Source organism: Alosa pseudoharengus, unplaced genomic scaffold, assembly GCF_046254945.1.
Source record: "Alosa pseudoharengus isolate Yale_2024_CS ecotype anadromous, Long Island Sound unplaced genomic scaffold, YU_APseudo_1.1 YU_APseudo_1.1_scf_21, whole genome shotgun sequence".
Lineage (NCBI taxonomy): Eukaryota > Metazoa > Chordata > Actinopteri > Clupeiformes > Clupeidae > Alosa > Alosa pseudoharengus.
The window spans coordinates 20,939,298-20,960,145 of record NW_027468674.1 but is presented as its reverse complement, the minus strand read 5'-3'; the positions used below and the strand labels follow the sequence as shown (position 1 = coordinate 20,960,145).

General features: G+C 43.8%; 1 protein-coding gene across 4 annotated transcripts; it reads left to right on the top strand.

The window, feature by feature from the left end:
* Positions 1–567: 567 nt before the first annotated feature.
* sec31b (SEC31 homolog B, COPII coat complex component) lies at positions 568–20,210 on the top strand. 4 transcript variants are annotated; one of them, XM_076298134.1, is made up of 27 exons: positions 568–672; positions 1,709–1,820; positions 2,015–2,138; positions 2,507–2,702; positions 3,318–3,413; positions 4,153–4,293; positions 4,751–4,893; positions 6,136–6,235; positions 6,567–6,728; positions 7,415–7,570; positions 7,904–8,134; positions 8,408–8,482; positions 9,114–9,206; positions 9,494–9,602; positions 10,101–10,279; positions 11,043–11,169; positions 12,359–12,504; positions 14,227–14,400; positions 14,697–14,855; positions 15,091–15,283; positions 15,451–15,831; positions 16,208–16,246; positions 16,737–16,792; positions 16,996–17,121; positions 17,812–17,931; positions 18,806–18,877; positions 19,036–20,210. In XM_076298134.1, exons 2-27 carry the CDS (start codon positions 1,742–1,744, stop codon positions 19,213–19,215), a joined length of 3,657 nt encoding a protein of 1,218 aa, XP_076154249.1. In that variant the 5' UTR covers positions 568–672; positions 1,709–1,741; the 3' UTR covers positions 19,216–20,210. The 4 variants fall into 4 exon arrangements, with proteins under 4 accessions (XP_076154249.1, XP_076154252.1, XP_076154251.1 ...); XM_076298136.1 differs by lacking the exon at positions 568–672 and adding an exon at positions 824–1,269; XM_076298135.1 differs by lacking the exon at positions 568–672 and adding an exon at positions 1,335–1,444.
* Positions 20,211–20,848: the final 638 nt, after the last annotated feature.

Genomic DNA, 20,848 nt, shown 5'->3' with positions numbered 1-20,848 from the left:
GCAGTCAAATAAATACTGTCTGATGCCACATGATGCTGTTCATGCACAAGAACTTTGCTCATAGACTGACTTTACACTTTGCCCAAGATAATTGGGGCCACTGGTGTAAATGTGGCAGATTGCAAAGTATATATCCAATGTATTAATTTATTATTAAGGCTATGGGTCAAATCTGTATTGTAACTTCTGTGGTATATACTTTTGAGTTTTTAACATAATAAATTATTATGATGCTGGTGCAAAGAAGAGGAAGGCTATAAGAAAGGAGATTATTACTAACTTCACATAATTCAACACATATCCCCGGCTTTCCACCAGAATAAAGTACCACATTGAGTCCACATACAGTTGTAATTAGGGTACCATGCCCTAAACTTTTCTATCCATTAACGTTACGGATTGCAGATTTATGGTGAAACTCAAACGGTAACTGTAGCTGCGGCACAGTTGTTTAACAGCCATGTCGAGATAATAAGAGTCTCTTGTTCTCATGAACCTTAGCAGAATTACCAGTGTTACGTGGGCTTGACACTTACTTGCGATAGCTGCGGATGCAGCCCTTATGGCATTACTCTTTCCTGCCACGTCGGTTGCCGTAGTGGACTACACATCCCAAAGATAACGTAAGGAGTGTCTTTTCAACTACCGACACTGATAATCAACAATCGAACTGTAAGTACAGCGTTACTTTTTGCCTGTCAAATTGTGAACATTTGTCGATAAGTGAGTATATATAACACGGCAACGGCATGTTAGGACAGTAAGTGAATTTGTTAATGCAAAATAGGCTACATGCCAATTTCACTCTCAGTAGTTGGGGTTAGCTGGGGACATGTCATGGTTAGCTAGCTAACCTAGCCTGCTAACTGATGACGCCCCATTTAGAATGACGACTGGAAGGCTTCTTAGCTTAACCGCTTGCTAGCTCGCTAACTGCTAACCAGCTCATTCGTGTGTTTATACACTTGTTTTAGGTCAGTGAAGTAATGTTATCTATTCAGTCCAATCAAAAATATTTTGAGTATATAATCTGAAGTATGAACACTGCTTTGGTGGATTTTAAACCCATAATAAAGCACCAGATAATGCTAGCTATTGATGTCGCAAGATATCGAGATACCAGACCAGAGCCCGTCTACGGCTAAAGCAGTGAATGTCAGCTTTACGTTAACGTTAGCCTCTTACGCTGGCTAGTTAACGTCTAGTGTTCGTCAGTTTCTAGCTGCTATGTGGTGCATAATGGCAGATAAATGTTGAGGTTCCTACACAGTGAGTGGACAGTTTGTATATGTTCAGTATTTAGCACTCTCTGGAGCCTGTTGCTTTTATTCATTCTACTTACATCGCCAATGTCAGTGTAAGTTAGTTTAACTTTGCAGCTAGCTTCTACCGAGTTAGCTGGCTAAGTCACCGGAGAAACCCAACATCATCAACATCAGTTACAGTATGCGACTTGTCAGTGATTGAGAGTAACTTGCAATAACCATGATTTCTTGCAATAACCATGATTTAACTTATGACATGTGTTTATTTTACTAGTTGTGAATGAAGTGAATTAATTAAGTGAATAATAACAAGTTCAATCAGTGACATTAGCATCCAAACGTTAGTTGGATTTATTTTTCCTCTTTTGGGTTTGGAGACACAGCAGCTATTCATAAATTAAGCTGCTGAACTAAGATTGCATTTGCCCCATATCTTAACCAAGGATTCTGTTCGAAGCACCAGCCAAGAGTGGACGATGAGGCTGAAGGAGATTCTAAGGACGGCTAACCAGGCATGGAGTCCTGCAGCTCACCATCCTGCTTACTTGGCCTTGGGTAATACTTGTGTACTGAATAGATGCCTGTAAAATGAGATATGTAATGTTAATACGAACTATGAACTGACTCGTAGAGAATGCTAGAGGGATACTAGGATTGTTGATAGGTTGTTGGTTCTTTTTTGTTTCATTCTTAGCCACTGTTGTGTTTATATGAATGCCAGCCTCATCCCATAACTTTGGTTCTCTCAGGCACCTCTGCCCAGCAGCTGGATGCCTCCTTCAACACTACCGCTGCCCTGGAGATTTTCGAGATGGACTTTGCAGATCCATCTGTAGAGATGAAACTCAGAGGAACCCTTGCCACCTCTAACAGGTCAGTGGAAAATTTGATACGACGTGGTAGGCATATTGCTCTGATATGCTGTGTTTTATCATTTTACCTGCATACCCAAGTCAGATGCATGCTTCCCATAGGAAAGCATAAGTACCTGGGTCAGTAATCTCAGGTCAGATAGAAGAACTAAAAAGCTTAAAGACAAACAAAAAAATAATAGTTTGCCACATGTAACACTAAGAAGGTATTTGTACTTTTTTTCTGAGTTCTGTGATTCATCTTGCCTTGGTGAAGATCCCTACATCTTTGTGTGATACTTTGTGATGTGATTCATTTTGCCTGGGTGAAGATCCCTTGGTCACCTTATCAAACATGGTTTGGAATAAGCAGCTGACTCCTCTCCTCAGGTTTCATAGTCTGATCTGGGGCCACTTTGGCCTAGGAATAGATGGCTCTGCAGGAAGGCTTGTGGGAGGAAGTGAAAATGGCACCATCACAGTGTACAGCCCAGAAGTCATTCTAGCCTCAGGAGAAGAGGCCATTGTTGGCCAAGCCACCAAACACACAGGTCCAGTTAAAGCACTAGACTACAACCCTTACCAAGTAAGCACAAACAAATTATTTTTCTTTGGGGGATATTTTACTGCAATGATTGATTTCCCATATATAGATTAAACCAAAGTCCTTTTAGACAAGTCCCTTCACGCGGCTGCCATATTGTAACACTTTTGGGGCACTTATCGTGCATCTATTTTGGCAGAAATGCGCGTGCGCAAGGCTTCACGACACCAACCTAGTTCCAGTGGCGAGATCACAACACATGATTGGCACAATGTATTTACAACACACCACATGATTGGCACAATGTATTCACATTTGCGACTTTTGCGTTTCACAACTTTTTTGCCGCTGAAGGGGCGGGATACGTGTAGACAACTGCCATATTAGCGTTACAAACTAACCCCATACATTTCTGCGAAGGATTTTTTGAGTGCTGTGTCTCCTCATTAGAAACTCTCTGATTAAACTAGCCCTTGACTAAAAGAGAGTAACAATGGAGATTTCCATTGAAAAAACAAAAACCTGTTTGTCTAAAACTAGCCTTAATCCATGTATGGGAAACTAACCCTAGATAAGTGTGTGCCAGTGTCAAATCTGCATTAATGTTTTGATGCCACTATGTTCTTTCTTATCTTATGGTTCAATGTTTTACTGTAGAGTAACCTACTGGCATCTGGGGCAAATGATTCCGAAATATACATTTGGGACTTAAACAATTTCAGCAATCCCATGACACCGGGAACAAAAGCACAGGTAGCTATTCCATCAGCTATATATTTCTTCCATGTTCTGTGTTTTTTTTTTACTCTCACTTTTGAAAACCAAGCAGACCTTTTTTATTGCGTAAAAAAAGATAATGTCTGGAATGGATAAACTCTCCAAAAGTTTGATATATGGATTTATGTTTCTGTGATCTGTTTTTTTGTAGATTAATGAGGTAAGAGAAAAAATGTTCGAAGGAATGGTTTGAAGTGGGATTTAATGTTAATTAACTGTTCACGGTTCTCCTGTGTTGTGTGGGTTTTTGGGAATAGTAGTTAACTTCTCACCGACCACTCTCCTTTCACTAAACCAATCAGGCATGTTCCTCAGAAGAAATGCATTAAATAATGATGATTACCTTATTGAAACTTACGTCTAACTTGTGGATATGCTTTTGCAATTTGAAAGCCCCCAAGTTTGTGGTGATCCACCAGCACATGTTTCAAATTGCATGAGTATTATGCCTTCAATCACAATCAGAAAACAGCCCAACAGAGAAGTTGCATTGTTGGATTTCTTGACGATGATATAAGTGCATCCTAAAATCAGGCATCACATGTTGCTTATCTATGGAAACCATTTATTGACCATTTTGTGTGTGTGTGTGCGCGTTTGCATGTGTGTGTGCGTGTGTGTGTAAGAGAGAGTGGGAAAGATTCATGATCTGAAGAAGTCATGGTTTAACATTTGACACTCACTGTCTGTCAATCATCATCATTTCTCTGCTCAGCCGGCTGAAGATGTCAGCGTTGTGGCGTGGAACAGACAGGTTCAGCACATCCTGGCGTCGGCCAGTCCCAGTGGCAAAGCTGTCGTCTGGGACCTGAGGAAGAACGAGCCCATCATCAAGATAAGCGACCACAGCAACAGGGTTAGTCTGTATATCAGTGACCGTAATCCACAGCAAAGCACTCATATGACTGTCTTAGTTGTCTTAGCTGCCAATGTCAAAGTAGCAGACAGTTGAAATCAATTAGCGTCGTTGATTGGGCATAGATTGCCAATTAGAAGGCATTAACTATCCTCAGTCAGCTTGGAGCAGCTTTGCTCTGCCATGCACTTAACACAGTGAAAATATTTCCAGCAATACCAGGCTGCACCTATGTACTGGTGGATACAGTTAAGCCAGAAATTATTCATACCCATGAATTCATATTCTTCTGTCTTGCCATAAGTACAAGATAAAAGATGATACATTTAGAAAATATTTGTATGAAAAAGGAACTATTTCTGTGTTTTCTTGATCAAAAATAGATTGTTATTAGATCAAAATTTGGTATGCATGTGAATAATTATGGTCCTAACTGTATATTTTATCATTACCCAAGATGCATTGCTCTGGGATGCTGTGGCACCCGGAGGTGGCCACTCAGCTGGTCCTGGCCTCAGAAGATGATCGGCTGCCCGTCATTCAGATGTGGGACCTCCGCTTCGCCACATCTCCTCTCAAAGTCCTGGAGAATCACACAAGGTGGGATACCCATGCAATTGAGGCCAACAAATTTAGATTGCGTTTTACCTATTTTCTTTTTCAGTTGCATTTCAAGAATCTGAAAAGAACATCCTCTTTTTCTCCTTTATATGCATCGAAATGATGTGGCAATGTACAATCAGAAAGATTCATTATTTTGGTTACTATTATGTTATTGGCCACTACTATGGTTTGTTAGCCTGGATGCCAGCCGAACTGAGCCCCGCCCACAACATATGAGGTCAGGAAGTTCGGTCTGGACTTGTTCCGTTGTGGAGCAACTATGCCCGAACCAGAGCTGTTCGGACCAATGGGACAAATGGGCTTTGTACGATGATGGACAGATGCCTCGTCTATCACGTCATTTGAGCACGCTTAGGTTGATTTTGTTTGCACCAAAAACACTGTGGCTAGAATCTAGACAGATGGCTTCTAAGACCCTGTTAACACATAGGAAAAATGCATATTATTTCCATGTGGTTTGGCCTTTCATTTACACGAAAACTGAGGTTTTGTCACTGAAAACTATTATTTCTGAAAACGCCGGCAAGTGTATATGTGGGAAAACCTAGCGCAATAACTTTGCAAAGAATGCTAAGCCATTTGTGGAGAAGAAGGATGGTTTGGGTGCTCTTCCTACAGCTCACGATAAACTATTTCGTTGCTCTGATTGGTCAGCTCTATCCAATTGAGTGCAGAGGCATTTTCCCCACTGTATCGGTTGAAACGCGCCCCATAATCACGTCCCAATGGAGCAGTATCAGACTGAAATTCTGACTAGAATTGAGTATGATGACGTCGGGCTAATTGTTTGTCAAAGGAATTCATGATACAGGTAGATAGGTAGAGAGATAGATAGAGAGATAGAGATAGATATGTACATATGTACGTATCTAAACATGCAGGAGCTTGTGACATACAGAACAAGAAACATTCACAACACTATAAGGATGGAAATACAATGGAGTTCCATTAGATATCAGATTCGAGGCAGGGAGTTGACATGGTGATGCGGTATACATAAGTGGAAGTGATGCAGTGAGATGTCATGGTAAAGTGTGTGCCATGGAGCAGTGCAAAAAGTGGACAGTGCAAACTGCAAAGATAATAGCAAAGATCTTGATCACTCCACTTTAACCCTCTCTTATATGCAATAATAGAATACGGTGTTTGATATGAAATACAAAAAGGTAAATCTCAGTCTGTGGTGACCTATATCTTCTGACTGGGGTTTCTGTACAGGGGAATTCTCTCCATATCGTGGAGCCAAGCTGACCCAGAGCTGCTTCTCAGCAGCGCCAAAGACAACAGGATCCTCTGCTGGAACCCTGCCACTGGAGAGGTCTGCTTTAGAGTACATTTGCACCAACTTAGTTATCTAGATGTACAGTACTCTTTATGTGCTTTATGCAATGAATATAGCAAATTTATAATAGTAATCAGAAATATCTGCAGGCTCTTTAAGAAAAAAATCTAGTCCTAATTTATTACAGTAATCAGATATATCTGCAGGTGCTAAAAAAAAAAAATCAAGGACTTGGCTTCTCTCAAAGGTGTAAAAGGTTAGCAGTGATTCTGTTTGAGGTAGTCTGTCTTGATGTAGTCACTCAACGGAATGTCAGGATTGTCCTCTAATGTGCCCCCCCACCCCCCCTCCCCCCTTGTGCATCCAGGTGATCTATGAGTTGCCCACTACCAACCAGTGGTGCTTTGATGTCCAGTGGTGCCCCAGGAATCCAGCCCTGCTGTCTGCTGCTTCGTTTGACGGGCACATCTGTGTCTACTCTGTGATGGGAGGTAACCTGGAGGCCGTGCAGCATAGCAGTGTGGATAAGGTAACATGCCCCTAGGTGTGGGTTCGCTGCCTGTCTGAATTACATAACACAACAACAACAACAACAACAACAACAACAACACTGATACTGTGATTTTCAAGGCCCTCAAAGTGCATTACATTGAAGTGGGGGGAACCGTGCCTGTCTGTATAAAATCAAGTGGTGGTAAAGATTTTAATTAAATAAAATGGATGGAATATTTTCAATTAAATAGATTGGATTTAACATTGAATATAACATTATCTAAGGTGGACATGATGGGTAGATATTGGGTCATCGTGTTCGCCTCCCAATATTATAACATCCCAGCATGCCTGTTGAGCAGCAATTAAAGTTGGGCAATTTCCTGCCCTTTGGCCCTTACAATCTGTGTGTGAACTCCTCCCTGATAGATGTTGCAATAGAAGGCTCACTTTACGTTATTTTAATCCGCTATTTTAATCCGATCATGCAATTAAAAAAAAAAAAAAGCTGTTAAGATAATGATAGAATTGAATTTAAAATCGAAGATGACATTGTCCGAGTAGCGCATGCAAGGTAGATATTTGATCAGCATGTGAGTTTCCCAGTAGCTGAACACCCTTGCATGCCTACTGAGCTACAGCGAAACCGCTTTATTTACCTCATCCTGCTTTTTGTGGTGTTGCATGCTTTGCCATTCCCGTCTCTGTGTGAACTCTTCACAGATATCAGCATCATTTGATGCCATGGACCCCTTTGGGACTGGCCAGGTCCTTCCTCCCCTGCAGATGCCCCAGTCGCCCACCCAGCAGGCCACCATCATCCCACCCCTCAAGAAGCCCCCCAAGTGGGTCAGACGCCCAGTCGGGGCCCGCTTTGCGGTGAGTCATGTTTCATAGATATGGGGCTCATTTTGTGTCATAAGATGTTTTGTAAAGATTTTTCCATGCATGCTTGTATCTAAATCTAAGTATTTAGATACATGAAATTACCTTATAATAATACAATTAAGTCAGTATATTTTTTCATAAAAACAGTAAGGCACTAAAAACTATGTGTTTATGTTGAGTGACACATGCCTCCTCACCACACCCAAGAAAGGTGTCACTCTTTTGCAGTCTATGCTGCCCTCTTTACTACACGTACTAGGTTGTTCTAAAAGGGCTCCTGTTAATGAACCAAGGCCCTGTTCTTTCGTTCTCTCTCTGCTCCAGTTCGGGGGGAAGCTGGTGACCTTCGAGAGCCCCAAGCCCCCCCAGCAACCTGCCCCCTCGCTCTCCCCGCGGCAGGTGTTTGTGAGCCAGGTCACCACGGAGACGGAGTTCCTCCAGCGGTCGCGGGAGCTGCAGGCGGCTCTCCAGTCCGGCTCTTTCTCCAGCTACTGCCAGGCCAAGATCCAGAACGCCCCGTCCGACTGCGAGCAAGACGTCTGGAAGTTCCTTATGGTGAGCGGAAGGAGGATGGCGTAGGTCTAGAGGGAGGTGGAGAGGTAGAGGGAATCGGAGATGTGTGCTTATAGGATGTATAAGAGGTAATGTCAGGACCTTTTCTTTGTTGCCATGATAAGATCACTATTTGAGAGATTATAGGGACCACGTCTTGTGGTCACAGTGGCTTTAACTCTGAGATTACATTTTGTTTGTTTGGCATTGTAAGAGGACAATAGATTGTTGTTAATGTTGTCTTATACTGACAAAAAGTTTGCAATCCTTCCTCAGGTCAACTTTGAAGATGAAGCTCGTGTGAAGTTCCTGAAGCTGTTAGGTTTCAGCAAAGATGAATTGGACAAAAAGGTATCTCAGACTAGCCTCATTGAAATGTATAGTCTGGAATCTAACCATTCACCTCGCTTAATCCAAGGGGCGGACAGAGAATTATCTTTCAAACTGCCTAGGCATGCAATAGGCTAGCACTACGACCATATCCGTATCCGGTCGGCAAAACGGTAAATACATCCTTCTTCGACAGGAATGACTTAAGTGCATTGTGTTGTTCAACTTTCAAAGAAAAGCACAAGTCCAACTCCTCCAAAGTTGACGCCAACGCCGATTCAAACAACCGCTCTGGGTTCGCCATAGCCACCTTCCTTGTTGTTCACCGTCGCAGGACTGTCATTATCCTGTTAAGCCCGCCTTACCCGCCTAATTACTTAAGACTCTCTAACAAAATAGAGCGCTGTGATTGGATGACGTCCACGGCGTCAGCCAATAGAAATCCCTATGGTTTGATACTAGGCGTACAGGCTAGATTAATTTGCCGCCGCTAGGGTGCGTCTAGATTTATAGGCTAATCTCAGACATTTTTGTACTTTGCCTTTTATGGAATTTTTGTGATTCTAACAATGTGTGAGATACATAGTCTCTGTGTTTAATGTAAACTTCTACCAACTAATGTGTGTGTATGTGTGTGTGTGTCCGTGTCCAGATTTCCACATGTTTGGGGAAGAGCCTTCAGCCCAATGGTCATGGTGTGGATGCTAATGACCTGGCGGAGAAGATGCAGGCCCTATCTGCTGAGGTCACTCTCAAATTTTACAATTTATTACATTATCAATCAATGTATTGTTTATAGAGCAGTATCACCATGCAACACGGTCTCAATACACTTTAGAAATGTAAAACAAAATGAGACTTAACATTTTTTGATCTTTTTCTAAAAGTTTAAAAATGAGCATTTCTTATAATGCCATATCATTCAACATAATGGGGGGGGGGGGGGGTGGTCCTTTTGTGCAGTTTTTGTTTTGTTTTCTTTTTTAGTTTCCATTACGTGAATCTAATGTGTTTGTGTTTATTTCATATCAGAGAGCTAGTGTGTCTCCTGCAGCCGGAAGTCCACGTTCAGTCTCCCCAGCTGATTTCTTCAGTCAGATCCCCAAAGAGAAACCCAGCTTCCAAATCCCAGTCTCTGCAGGTGATTTTACACACACACACACACACACACACACACACACACACACACACACACACACACACAAACACGCACACACAGAGTGCTCCATTTAGTTGGCACTGTGGTCTAAGTATGCACATCACACAGTTGTTTTGAACCATTGTCTCTTGTCTCAGTTTATTTGCTGGTAATATTGTTCTCAGTCACCATTTTGTGAAAACAGTATGTAGTTGAATCATAAATTGGACAGGAACTGGAAATAAAAATGGCGCAAGTAAAACTGCATGACCTCTCAATGCCATTTTGTTTTAGTGTCATGTTCCTGTGTGTGTTCGTGTCTGTGTGTCTGTCTGGTCAGGAACTGGAAATAAAAACAACGCAAATGAAACTGCATGACGTCTGAATGCCTTCTTGTTTTTGTGTGTGTCTGTTTGTCTGCATCTCTGTCTGTATGCATGTCTGTGTGTCTGTGGGATTAACCTCATGTCCCATCTCTTCCCTTTTTTGTACATGTTCCAGACACGGACGGCCTGATCAGCCAGGCCCTGCTGGTGGGGAACTTTGAGGGGGCGGTGGAGCTGTGCCTGAGTGACGGCCGCTACGCCGAGGCCATCCTGCTGTCCATCAGCGGCGGAGAGGAGCTCCTGAAGAAGACGCAGCAGAGATACCTGGACCGCCAGAAGAACAGCGTGTCCATGGTACGACCCACGACTGGATTTAGCCGTTTTAATTTAGTGATAGCTTTAGCTTATTTCATTACAGGGCTGCAAGTAATTGGCTATGTGGATTTGCCTAATGTGATTAGAAGATGATCACCAGGAACAGTTAAATGGGGTAAAAATTCCCAAATAACTGTTCCCTAGTCAATATAAAAAAGGACATTTTTAAAATGTATTTATTTATTTTTAGCCTGAGAAAGTAGGCCATCAGGCAGTTGAGTATATGACTTGCTCGGTGCATACTCCATAGTAAAAGTGTGCTATTTGTGCTATTCTGTTGGTTAGTTCTTTTTTTGCCCACCTTGATTGTAAATTAGCTTGGTTGTTGATTTGCCCGCTGTGTGAAATCTCCTACCTGTAGCACTAGGAATTTAAAGCGTAATTCAGGAGCGATTTCAACAAAGGGTCTATTTCACCATGACAACGAGTCAAACACTCCCTCGAGAGCTTAGACTACATAGACAGAAGGAGTACCAAGTTTGACCGGCTTCAGTGCCTCCAGACTAATTTAAAGGCTAACAGTGGAAGTGCTTAGGGCAGGCTGCTAATGTGTTCTACTCGTTGTCATGGTGAAATAGACCCTTGGTTAAAATCGCTCAGGAATTACACTTTAACATCTCTCCCGTGTATATTTCAAATTATTCATTTTCTCCACTCTGCCTGCATGGCTGTCTGATCAGTAAACACTTTAATGTCACGGCAGCTGATGTGATGAATGTAACTGTCTTCCCCCCTTTTCTAGCTGATCTCATCGGTGGTGACACAAAACTGGCGGGACATCGTGCAGAGCTGTGAGCTGGACAACTGGAAGGAGGCCCTGGCTGCCCTCCTGACCTACGCCCACCCAGAGGAGTTCGCCCCGCTCTGTGGTAAGATACCGGGGTCCATCTCCCAAACCTGGGGATCAGATATGACATGCTGATCATAATGGTGAAGATCAGGATGACGATGATGATGATGACAACTACATTACATTGCATTTGTGTACAATGTAGTGTTTAATGTAGATACTCAAAGTGCTATAGATTGAAGGGAGCACAACCTGACCTCAACTACCAACAAATGAATTCATGTGAAAACATATCCATAATGTGTTTTTTTTTTCTTCTTTGGTACAGTATGTGTATTGTCAGTTTTGTTGACTGGGTTTTCTTCCCAAGGAATTCAAAGACAAAAACTGGTGATCTCCAGATAAGATATTACATTTATATGGCGTTTTTCAAAACACACAACAACATATTACATTTATATAGCACGTTTCAAAACAAACAAAACGTTTTGCAGTGAAGGGGGAACCTCACTAACCACCACCAATGTGTGGCTCCCACCTGGGTGATGCTGGGCAGCTATAAATACTTGAACTTTGGCTCTTGACCCATTTCGGCACTCTGACCCATTTCACCCAGATTGTTGTGTGGGGTGGGTGTTGTCAACACTGTTGTTTTAAGTACACACATTAGTCCTGATATATGACGTATTTGTGCTATTTTTGAACTTTGAGATCTATTTGTAGACATGTACACATTGTGCAAAAAGTCAGCAGTGAACCCTTCAGACCAGAAAGAATTTGTTGGTTTTCTTAAGACCATACAGAAGAGAGAGACTATGTAAACAAAGCATTGGCCTGTCACGGAAACATGGAGAAGCCAGATGTGCTCATATGTAAACTATTCATTGCAGTGACCGATAGATTAATGTTTAGATGATCTAGATTAAAACAAACCATTCTTCTTGATGTTGTATAGTAGCATGGTGATGTTAGAGACAGAACAGCCTGAAAATTTCACTTGAAACTAATTGCAAATCAATGGAAATGGCAATATATTGTACAAGAAAATAGAGTTGTGGCAATTAAGAATATCCAATGAAGAAAGTCCAGTAATCTTTAAAGTAAGACGGCCACATAACTCTGCAAGTCGTGAAAGCATTTGCTGTAAGTGTAACTGTTCTAGACTCTTTACAGCACTAATATGTGTGACTGATGTGTGACAACAGTTATCCCCCTGGGGAACATTTAAAAACTACCTATTGATCTATCTCTCTGTTCTCTTGCGCCAGACACGCTGGGCGCTCGCCTGGAGAACGGAGCCTCAGAGAAGAACCGGCTGCAGGCGTGCCTGTGCTACATCTGCTCGGGGAACATCGAGAAGCTGGTGGAGTGCTGGGCCCAGCAGAGGGACTCGTCCTCCCCTCTGGCACTGGAGGTAGGAGCCGTTCCTCGATCGCCTTGCCTTGCGTACCTTCGGACACAATAATGTTCCCAGCTCAACTGGGGTCTAAAATTAGCACCCGCCGCTTGTGAAATGTGAATCAAAATCTACTTTGGTACATAAAATGTACAAGGTCAGCTGCCCTTGGCTGGATACTGACAGGCCTACTTCAACGCAAACTGTCATCACCGGAACACTTTAGTTGACTGACTACATTTGCAATACTTTACTTTGAATGACCCTTGCTGTCCATCTATGTAAACATTGATAAAAGGTTCAACAAAGTAGCCTGACGAGCCAGATCCACATTAAAATGTAGGGTCTAGGCACTCACCGTTCGCAGTGCTCAGTCCGAGGGGCGGGATAATCAGTTGTCTTTCAAATTCCCTCTGCACGCAATAGGACAGCGGCAGTGCTATGAGTCCCTTGCGTTTCCAACCAGCGGACCTAGTTGGCTAGTTGAAACGTTTGCCAACTTAATAAAAGCTTAACTCATGTCACACTGTTCGCCAGCAGCAACATCCATCTTATTTGTTTTCAAGTAGCAGGGAATTCAAGCCAAACCGTTGCAACTCTGCCATCAATCATTATGTTAAGCCCACCTAACGACTCTATACACGATTTCATTGGCCTGATTAAGTTTCGATTTCTGGAGCTCACAAGCCAACGGAGAGTTGCTAGACTAGCCCTGGCAGCAAATGTAATTTGCTGCCGCTAGGGGCGCGTCTAGATTTCTAGGCTATCAACAAAGGGCAACCGAAGTAAATGCGTGCTAGTTGCGCAGGAGAACATTTTTTGAAAGTAGAGATTTGTGCGTTGCCATGGTTAGTCCTTTTGTCAAGAAATATATATAAAATCTATGATCGCACCATGGAGTTGCTCTCTCATGCACTTCATAAGCAGAAAAAGAACACAGGCTCTTCCACAGTAGGAAGGAGAATGTAGCCTTCCAGGTGTTAGGATAAAACAGAAGCATGTCCTAAGCAATTTGGAGTGGTGTGTCCCTGTGGCAAATTCCTGTGCAGTCCTTTCACAGGCCAGTACCAATAGAAAGCCCACTTCTACAAGTAAAAAAGATAAAAGCAGCAGAGCACATCCTTTTAAAAGCAGTAATTATTCTGTCGCTGTTGGTCCTCTGTCTGAGGGTTTTGGACATAATAACACATTTGAAATATCCACCTGCCTTCATAAGCTCTTAAAAGACAGGCTAATGTAGGACAGTGCAAGACAGTTATTTACATCAGATACTGATTAAGCACCAGCATTATGACTGTACACTGTCTCGAGTTAAAGGCAGTTTGCAAGTATGCAAAACATTGACAGGCATGTGAGGCATTTTTTGTGAGCATGCAAAGCTTTGCACGACACGTTTTCATGGGAAACGGAATAGCTCAGTGTTGGTCTGAATGTCCAGTCACTCCGTGTCCACACTGATGAGGGTTTATTTGCATTCCATCCCGTCCAATTTGGTATCATCCATTTTGATGGCACTGGTTTGCATCCCAAAGGGACTGACTTAATAGATACACATTTTAATCAGTATGTGCTCTCTCTGGATACTGAAATTGTGACCTTGTTGGTGTTAACCCCATACTCAACCAATTGAGCTGCAGTATTGTGTTGATTACTTGTTTGTGTGTTTGTTTGTTTTTCACATGCTTGTAACACTGGTTCTTTCTTTCTTTCTTTCTCTCCCTCTCGCTCTTTGTGTCCCAGGACCTGGTGGAGAAAGTGATGATCCTGCGCAAGTCGATCGAGCGCCTGCGTAACGGCGAGGTGGCCGTGCAGAGCCCCGTCCTGGCCGAGAAGCTGACTCACTACGCCAGCCTGCTGGCCTCGCAGGGCAGCCTGGCCACTGCCATGAGTTACCTGCCTGACAGCTCCAACCAGGTGAGAACCTTGGGCCTCATCCCAGCCTGCAGCTGCGAGGCCAGATCCACAGATATATGTGTCAGAGGGTCTGGTGTGATATACATGGCAATCATTGCATGGCAAGGTTTCCTGAACTGGTATGAAACCATATCTCAACTCATATCCACACCAGTAGTTTGCATTATTATGCTACAAAACAATTTTGTTTACCCTTTTGGTTTTGTATTGTCTTGACAAGGGAACATTTCTGAGCAGATTCCCAAACAAACAAATTTATTTCATTTTTATTCCCAAACAAACTGACCTCCACCAAGGCTATAATCCAGATGCTACGGGACAGGCTGTTCCACGCCCAGGGGATGGGTGCACCGAGTCAGCCGGCGCCCTCCTCTTACCCCAAACCCTCAGCAGGGGGCGCCAGACAAGGTCCTGCTGCGCCTGCTCCTGCCCCGGCCCAAAACGCACACAAGCAGGTAACACAGCCACAGCAAGACCCACTTGCTATCCAGACTTTAAAAAAAAAAAAATAAGTAATATGTATTTAATGTTTATTATTGTATTTTTATTAAGTACTGGTAGTAGCCTTACCAAGACATATTTCAGAATGGACAAATAAAGTCATCTTGAGTCTCTAGTAGCATTAATATTATTAACTTAAAAGTGTTTTGGGGTTTCATGAGGTTCGTTGTGGTCCCTCTTCCGTGTTAGCCACAGAAGGTGCCATTCCAGCCCTCCATGCCCTCACGGATGCCAGACGCTGGTATGCCCCCGATGCCCCACACCTTAACCCCACAGGCTCCGGACCCAATGGCCCAACCACCCACCTCTCACATGGGCCCCCCGGGCATGGCCCGTCCTGGCCCCAGGCCCATGTACCCTCAACAAGTAAACCCTGCACCAGGTACACACCAGATACCCCTGAGACAGTAGAACTGGTAGTCTGATTTGTTATTTAGTAAAAAACCCATATTGATTGATCCTCCTTTGTACTTTTGTTTTTGCTCTACTTTCTTTTAACCCTCTCTCTCTTGTCTATATTCCTTCCCCATTCCTCATATTGTATTTCAGGGTTCCCTCCTTCTCAGCCATTCCATCCTCAGAACGTACCCATGAGCGCCCCGCCAGCCTTCATGCCCGCCCCTCTGATGCCCCTTTCGTCCTCCGCGGGCAGCGTGCCCATGATGGCCAATCCCATGGGGCCGCCGCCACCCGCCGGCTTCATCCCCACCTCGTCGTCGGTCCCCTCCACGCCCCCCACCATGCCACCCAACGTCCTACCAGGGGCGCCCATGCCTATGTTCCCAGGAGGCCCACACAGCCAAGGTGCGGGACCTCCCCCAATGCCCGGTGGCTCCTACCCCCCAGTGGGGTCGGGCTACCCTCAGGGTGGACCTGGGGCGCCAGCGTCCAGGCCGGTTAGTGCTCCAACAGTTGCACCCCCTCCGACAGGTAATGACTTCACAGGGCCCTTTAGTATTTCAACCAAACGCACTTCATGATTAAAGTATTTAATATTTGTTGCTGCCAATTTTCAAAGTGTTGTAATCTAGATCTAGTAAGGTTAAAGGTCTCCCTTTGTAAAAACACTTCTTACGTTTTTGTAGAAATTACTTCAGTAACTTCAAGAAAACAGAAAACCTATTTATAAAATGAAAGAGATCAATATTTACAGACTATTTACAACATTTATTTGTCATGAGACACTCAGGGTAAAGGGGCACCTTTAACGTTACTGTGGTGTTATCTGTTGGTGTTGGTTCATCTTCTGCCACTGCAGTGCTGACTACAGGACTTTTGAAGCTGTTGCCCGCTCTCTGACTTTCAGGTTATTTTCCGTGGCTGAGTCCCCAGTGTGAGGATGAAGGTGACAGACTGACAGTCAGGCAGGAGGCAGTGTGGACTAAGCTTTAGGGTGTATTGCAGTGTGTGTGTGTGTGTGTGTGTGTGTGTGTGTGTGAGACAGAGTATTCCCACAAGTAAACTGGGCACAACAAAAGCAAGCAAGCAAACAAATAAACAAATATGAGCAGAAGCTTGAGGCTAATCCTTTGCAGCATTGCTTGGCCAGTGAGTGGTGTGAGCGTGCTTGTGAAGCATGTTAGTGATGCCTGGCGTGTTTTTTTTGGCTCTGCTCTCTGACATGGCATCACGTCACAGTGGCCTGAGTTTTTTTTCCTGTGTTGTGCTGCATCACCAGAAAGCCAAAGTTAAGTTGTTAACTCTATGTGCCAGAAAGAAGAGGCTTAGATGAGGGATTCAGATAGCTGAAATCTTCAGGGGGGGGGGGCACAGACAAATAATACTGTACAATGGTGTCTAATGTTTTTTTTCTACGCTTTTTTGACGCTGTCCAGCACAAGAGGGCTGGAACGACCCTCCAGCGGTGAGGGGTGGTCCCAGGAAGAAGAAGGTACCAGAAAAGTTACATTTGGTTGTTTAGTAAACCACTGTTGAATCCTTGGTTGATTACAGAACTTCACTGCCACGCAGTTGTCAAAGCTCTGTGTTGCCGTTTACTGTAATTTTACTTGTCGGGTAGCGATTCTAAACCATCAACTGGACGCAATAATTCTGAACTGAAAAGCACTCAAGAAGTGACTGTGATTTTTGCAGGTTCCTGAAAATTACACTCCCCCGGCTCCCATCACGGCTCCCGTCATGGGCTACCCAGTGGAGGCCCCCCTGACCCAGGACCACATGCAGGTCCCTCCAGGGGCTCCACAAGAGCCCACCGTGCAGGTAAGGACTCACCGACTGATATTGTGCAGACACTTTTATCCAAAGCAAAAGCACATACTCGCAACGGTCACAGGTCAACTGATTGTCAGCCAGTGACGTTACTATTTGCTCGACCGCGCCCGCATGTAGGGAGCAAGGATCCCATCTGCCCTCCTGCAGTAAACTGTTGCGTTTTTTTGTGACTCAAGATTAATCCTTTGTCCGATGAGAATTTTGTCAGACTTTTGTTGGAGTTCAAATTGTCCCGATACAGGGACAGTTAACTACCAAGTGGTTTAATTTGAATTTTATTAAATGCAATTCAGTTCACAGTTCACCAGAGCATTTACCTGCCATTACATTTCTCCGGTCTTGTCACAAGGACAGGGATTTATTTGCATGTGCACATTGAAAGCTGTCGGGTCAGAGGTGCCTGCTGAACCACTCATGACCTTGTTTAAATTTCCACAAAGACAACGATGTGTGACATTGCTAAACCTGTCAAGTTAGTTTCCACAAAAGCAGAACAAGGCATCGTTTCACCGTAGAACTGATCTGACGTAGAGATGGATGAAAAACTGTGTGTGTGTGTGTTATCTGTGTTTGTGCACTGCATGATGTTTATGTGTGTCCAGGTGTGTGTGTGAGTTATCTGTGTTCGTTCCCTGCATGACTGTGTGTGTGTGTGTGTGTGTGTGTGTGTGTTCTCAGCTCTTGCAGCAGCTCCCCTCTGAGCGTGTGGAGCAGAAAGAGATCCCTGCTGAGCACATGATCCTCAAGAACACCTTCGACAGCCTGGTACAGAGATGCCAGCTGGCTGCAGGAGACCCGGTAATGATGCCCTCTGTGCGCACACACACACACACACACACACTCACTTTCACGTTCTCTCTCACCCACACCCACATGCACTTTCACACATAGACACTCTTACACACACCTACACACACACACGCATACAAACGCACACACTTTCACACAGAAACACACACACACACACACAGACACACAGACACAGACACAGACACACACACACACACACACAGACACACACACACAGACACACACACACAGACACACACACACAGACACACACACACAGACACACACACACAGACACACACACACAGACACACACACAGACACACACACAGACACAGATAGACTCTCCTTCTTACCAGCAACTCACTGAGTAACTGGCACTAAGTCACACATAGCGCATATGTTGTCACATTGGTACACTCTGTTATTCACACTGCATAGAGATGTGTGAATGCTTAAACACATGTACACACACCATGTCATGTCGGGCTGGGTGTGAAACACACACGGACTTACACATGCACAGGACCTGCTCACGTGTTCATACTGCGATGACACGCACACACACACACACACACACACACACACACACACACGAACACAGAGATCATGCCAGTCAAGCTAGAGGTTGAAGCACACACTGACTTGCACATGAGTGTACTTGCACATGGTGAGTGTCTCTCGCGCAAAATGACCCATTCACGTGTTCATACTGTACTGCACTACCATCACACACACACACACACACACACACACACACACAGAGACACAGATACAGATCACGCCAGCATGGGTAGTTTGAAATGCCAGTGATTCTATCACAGACCTTATGTAGAACATTCTGTTTTAACATTCCAACATTCCAACTTTTTGTTTCCTGCAGCAAACAAAGAGAAAACTTGATGATGCGGCAAAGAGGCTAGGCCACCTCTACGACAAGCTGAGGGACCAGGCTGTAAGTCCTCACCGATTTCATTAATCTTCAAGTCACCAGTAGCAGAGTTTGGCATCTGCTCCTAACAGTGAATTTTGTGGGCACTATAAATATCTTTCATCACTACCACACCACCCTTCGTCACCTTACCTCACCCTTTTCCTCCTCCTCCTCCTCAGCTGTCTCCCAGCATCCTCGGCGGCCTGCACGAGATCAGCCGCAGCGTGACTGCCCGGAACTACCAGCACGGCCTGGAGGTGCACACGCAGATCGTCAGCAGCAGCAACTTCAGCGAGATCTCCGCATTCATGCCCATCCTCAAAGTGGTAATGACCATTGCCAACAAACTGGGCGTTTGAACACCCACACGACCCCTGCTCCTACCCACAATCCCTCTCTCTACCCAGAAATGGTGATTGGGGGTGGATGGGTGGGCTCTACCACCACCAATGACTCCAGTGTTAAAACTCCTATAAATATGATATTTATTTCTTACCGGTTTGTCTCCTAACAAGAGAGAGAAAGAAAACAACTGTACCAACATTGCAGGTTTTTTTTTTCTGTTGTGCAGCAGTGATTCATTACTTCTGTTTTCCCTTTTTTTATGCATTTTTTTTTTAACTCCAGTGCTGTGAGCTTTTGTTCTCAGAATAGAGTTGGCAATGGTGCTGTTGCCATCATCTTTAGTTAGAAGGGATTTCTAGATAGGTATTTGTTTTTCCTCCAGTTGCTTTTAACATGACAGTGTTTCCAAAGGTGTACGCTTGACCCAATGACGATTCAGCTGATGTTCTACAGTAACCTCAAAATTAAAGGCAAAATATATTAATTTAGTGAGCTTACAACATCAAAAGCATATATGTATTTTTTTTTAAAATAAAAGTCACTTCACTGGGATTTATTATGGTAGTATAAGCACATAGCAACGCCAATTAGATTTTTTTTTTCAGCACTGATCATCTTCAGCCTCTTACACAGTAAACAGTTAGGTAATTATATGGGTAAAAAAACATTGTGCCATCATTTACTTACACGGTTATTTCTGATTATAACAGCACTTCACTGTACCAGAGAATGTAGTTAGAGTCAGTCTGTTTACCTTAAATGTTGGGCTTGGTCATCTAAGTCAGTAGTTCAGAGTGTGTCATTTGCCTGAATGAATTGGTCTTAAGGAATCACATGGAGTAGTAAGGCAGAAGTCAGCTTCCTACTGACTGACACCTGTGTTTTTGAGCACTCCTACTAACTGTCCAATCTTTGACAGTCAAAAGGTGTGTGTGTGTGTGTGTGTGTGTGTGTGTGTGTGTGTGTGTGTGTGTGTGTGTGTGTGTGTGTGTGTGTGTGTGTGTGTGTGTGTGTGTGTGTGTGTGTGTGTGTGTGTGTGTGTGTGTGTGTGTGTGTGTGTGTGTGTGTGTGTGTGTGTGTGTGTGTGTGTGTGTGTGTGTGTGTGTGTTTTCGTGCGTGTTTTCGTATGTGTGTGTATGTTTTCCTGTTCCTGTGCAGCTTGGAGTTTGTCATTTGGTTGCTTGGCTTTCCTACACCAACCATATCACATGACGAGTTATGATCTTGTCTGCTGCACTGCATTTTGAGCAAGATTGCTACATGGTCTTGTAGTTCTCGTGTCCCAGCCTGCGGCTGTTTCTGGGTCAAATGTGGCCCTGATGTGGAGGTTTCAGGATCTCTGTTTGACCCAGGGTCAGTGGTTGAATAGGATGCTTACTAACTTTACTGAGAGGGTTATGTCTACACCTATGCCTGACAATTTAAACATGGATATGAGTATGAACGAATTGAGTCATTGTGGTGTTTCTTTTTCATACATGTTTTAGTATTTAAATTACTTTGGGATATGGATTATTCAGTCTCATACAGGAGAACCCCCCCCCCCCCCTTATGCTCTTGATATACAATGATGGGTGATGAGGGTGATATTTGAAAAATTTGATTACCAACCATGAATATACATGAATAACATACCACGAATGTTGT

Bases quoted from the DNA above. Each gene is read 5' to 3' on its own strand.
- sec31b (XM_076298134.1), top strand. From the start codon at position 1,742: ATGAGGCTGAAGGAGATTCTAAGGACGGCTAACCAGGCATGGAGTCCT. The intron at 1,821-2,014 runs GTAATACTTGTG...TGGTTCTCTCAG, and splicing joins TCCTGCTTACTTGGCCTTGG to GCACCTCTGCCCAGCAGCTG. The intron at 14,856-15,090 runs GTAACACAGCCA...CTTCCGTGTTAG, and splicing joins CCCAAAACGCACACAAGCAG to CCACAGAAGGTGCCATTCCA.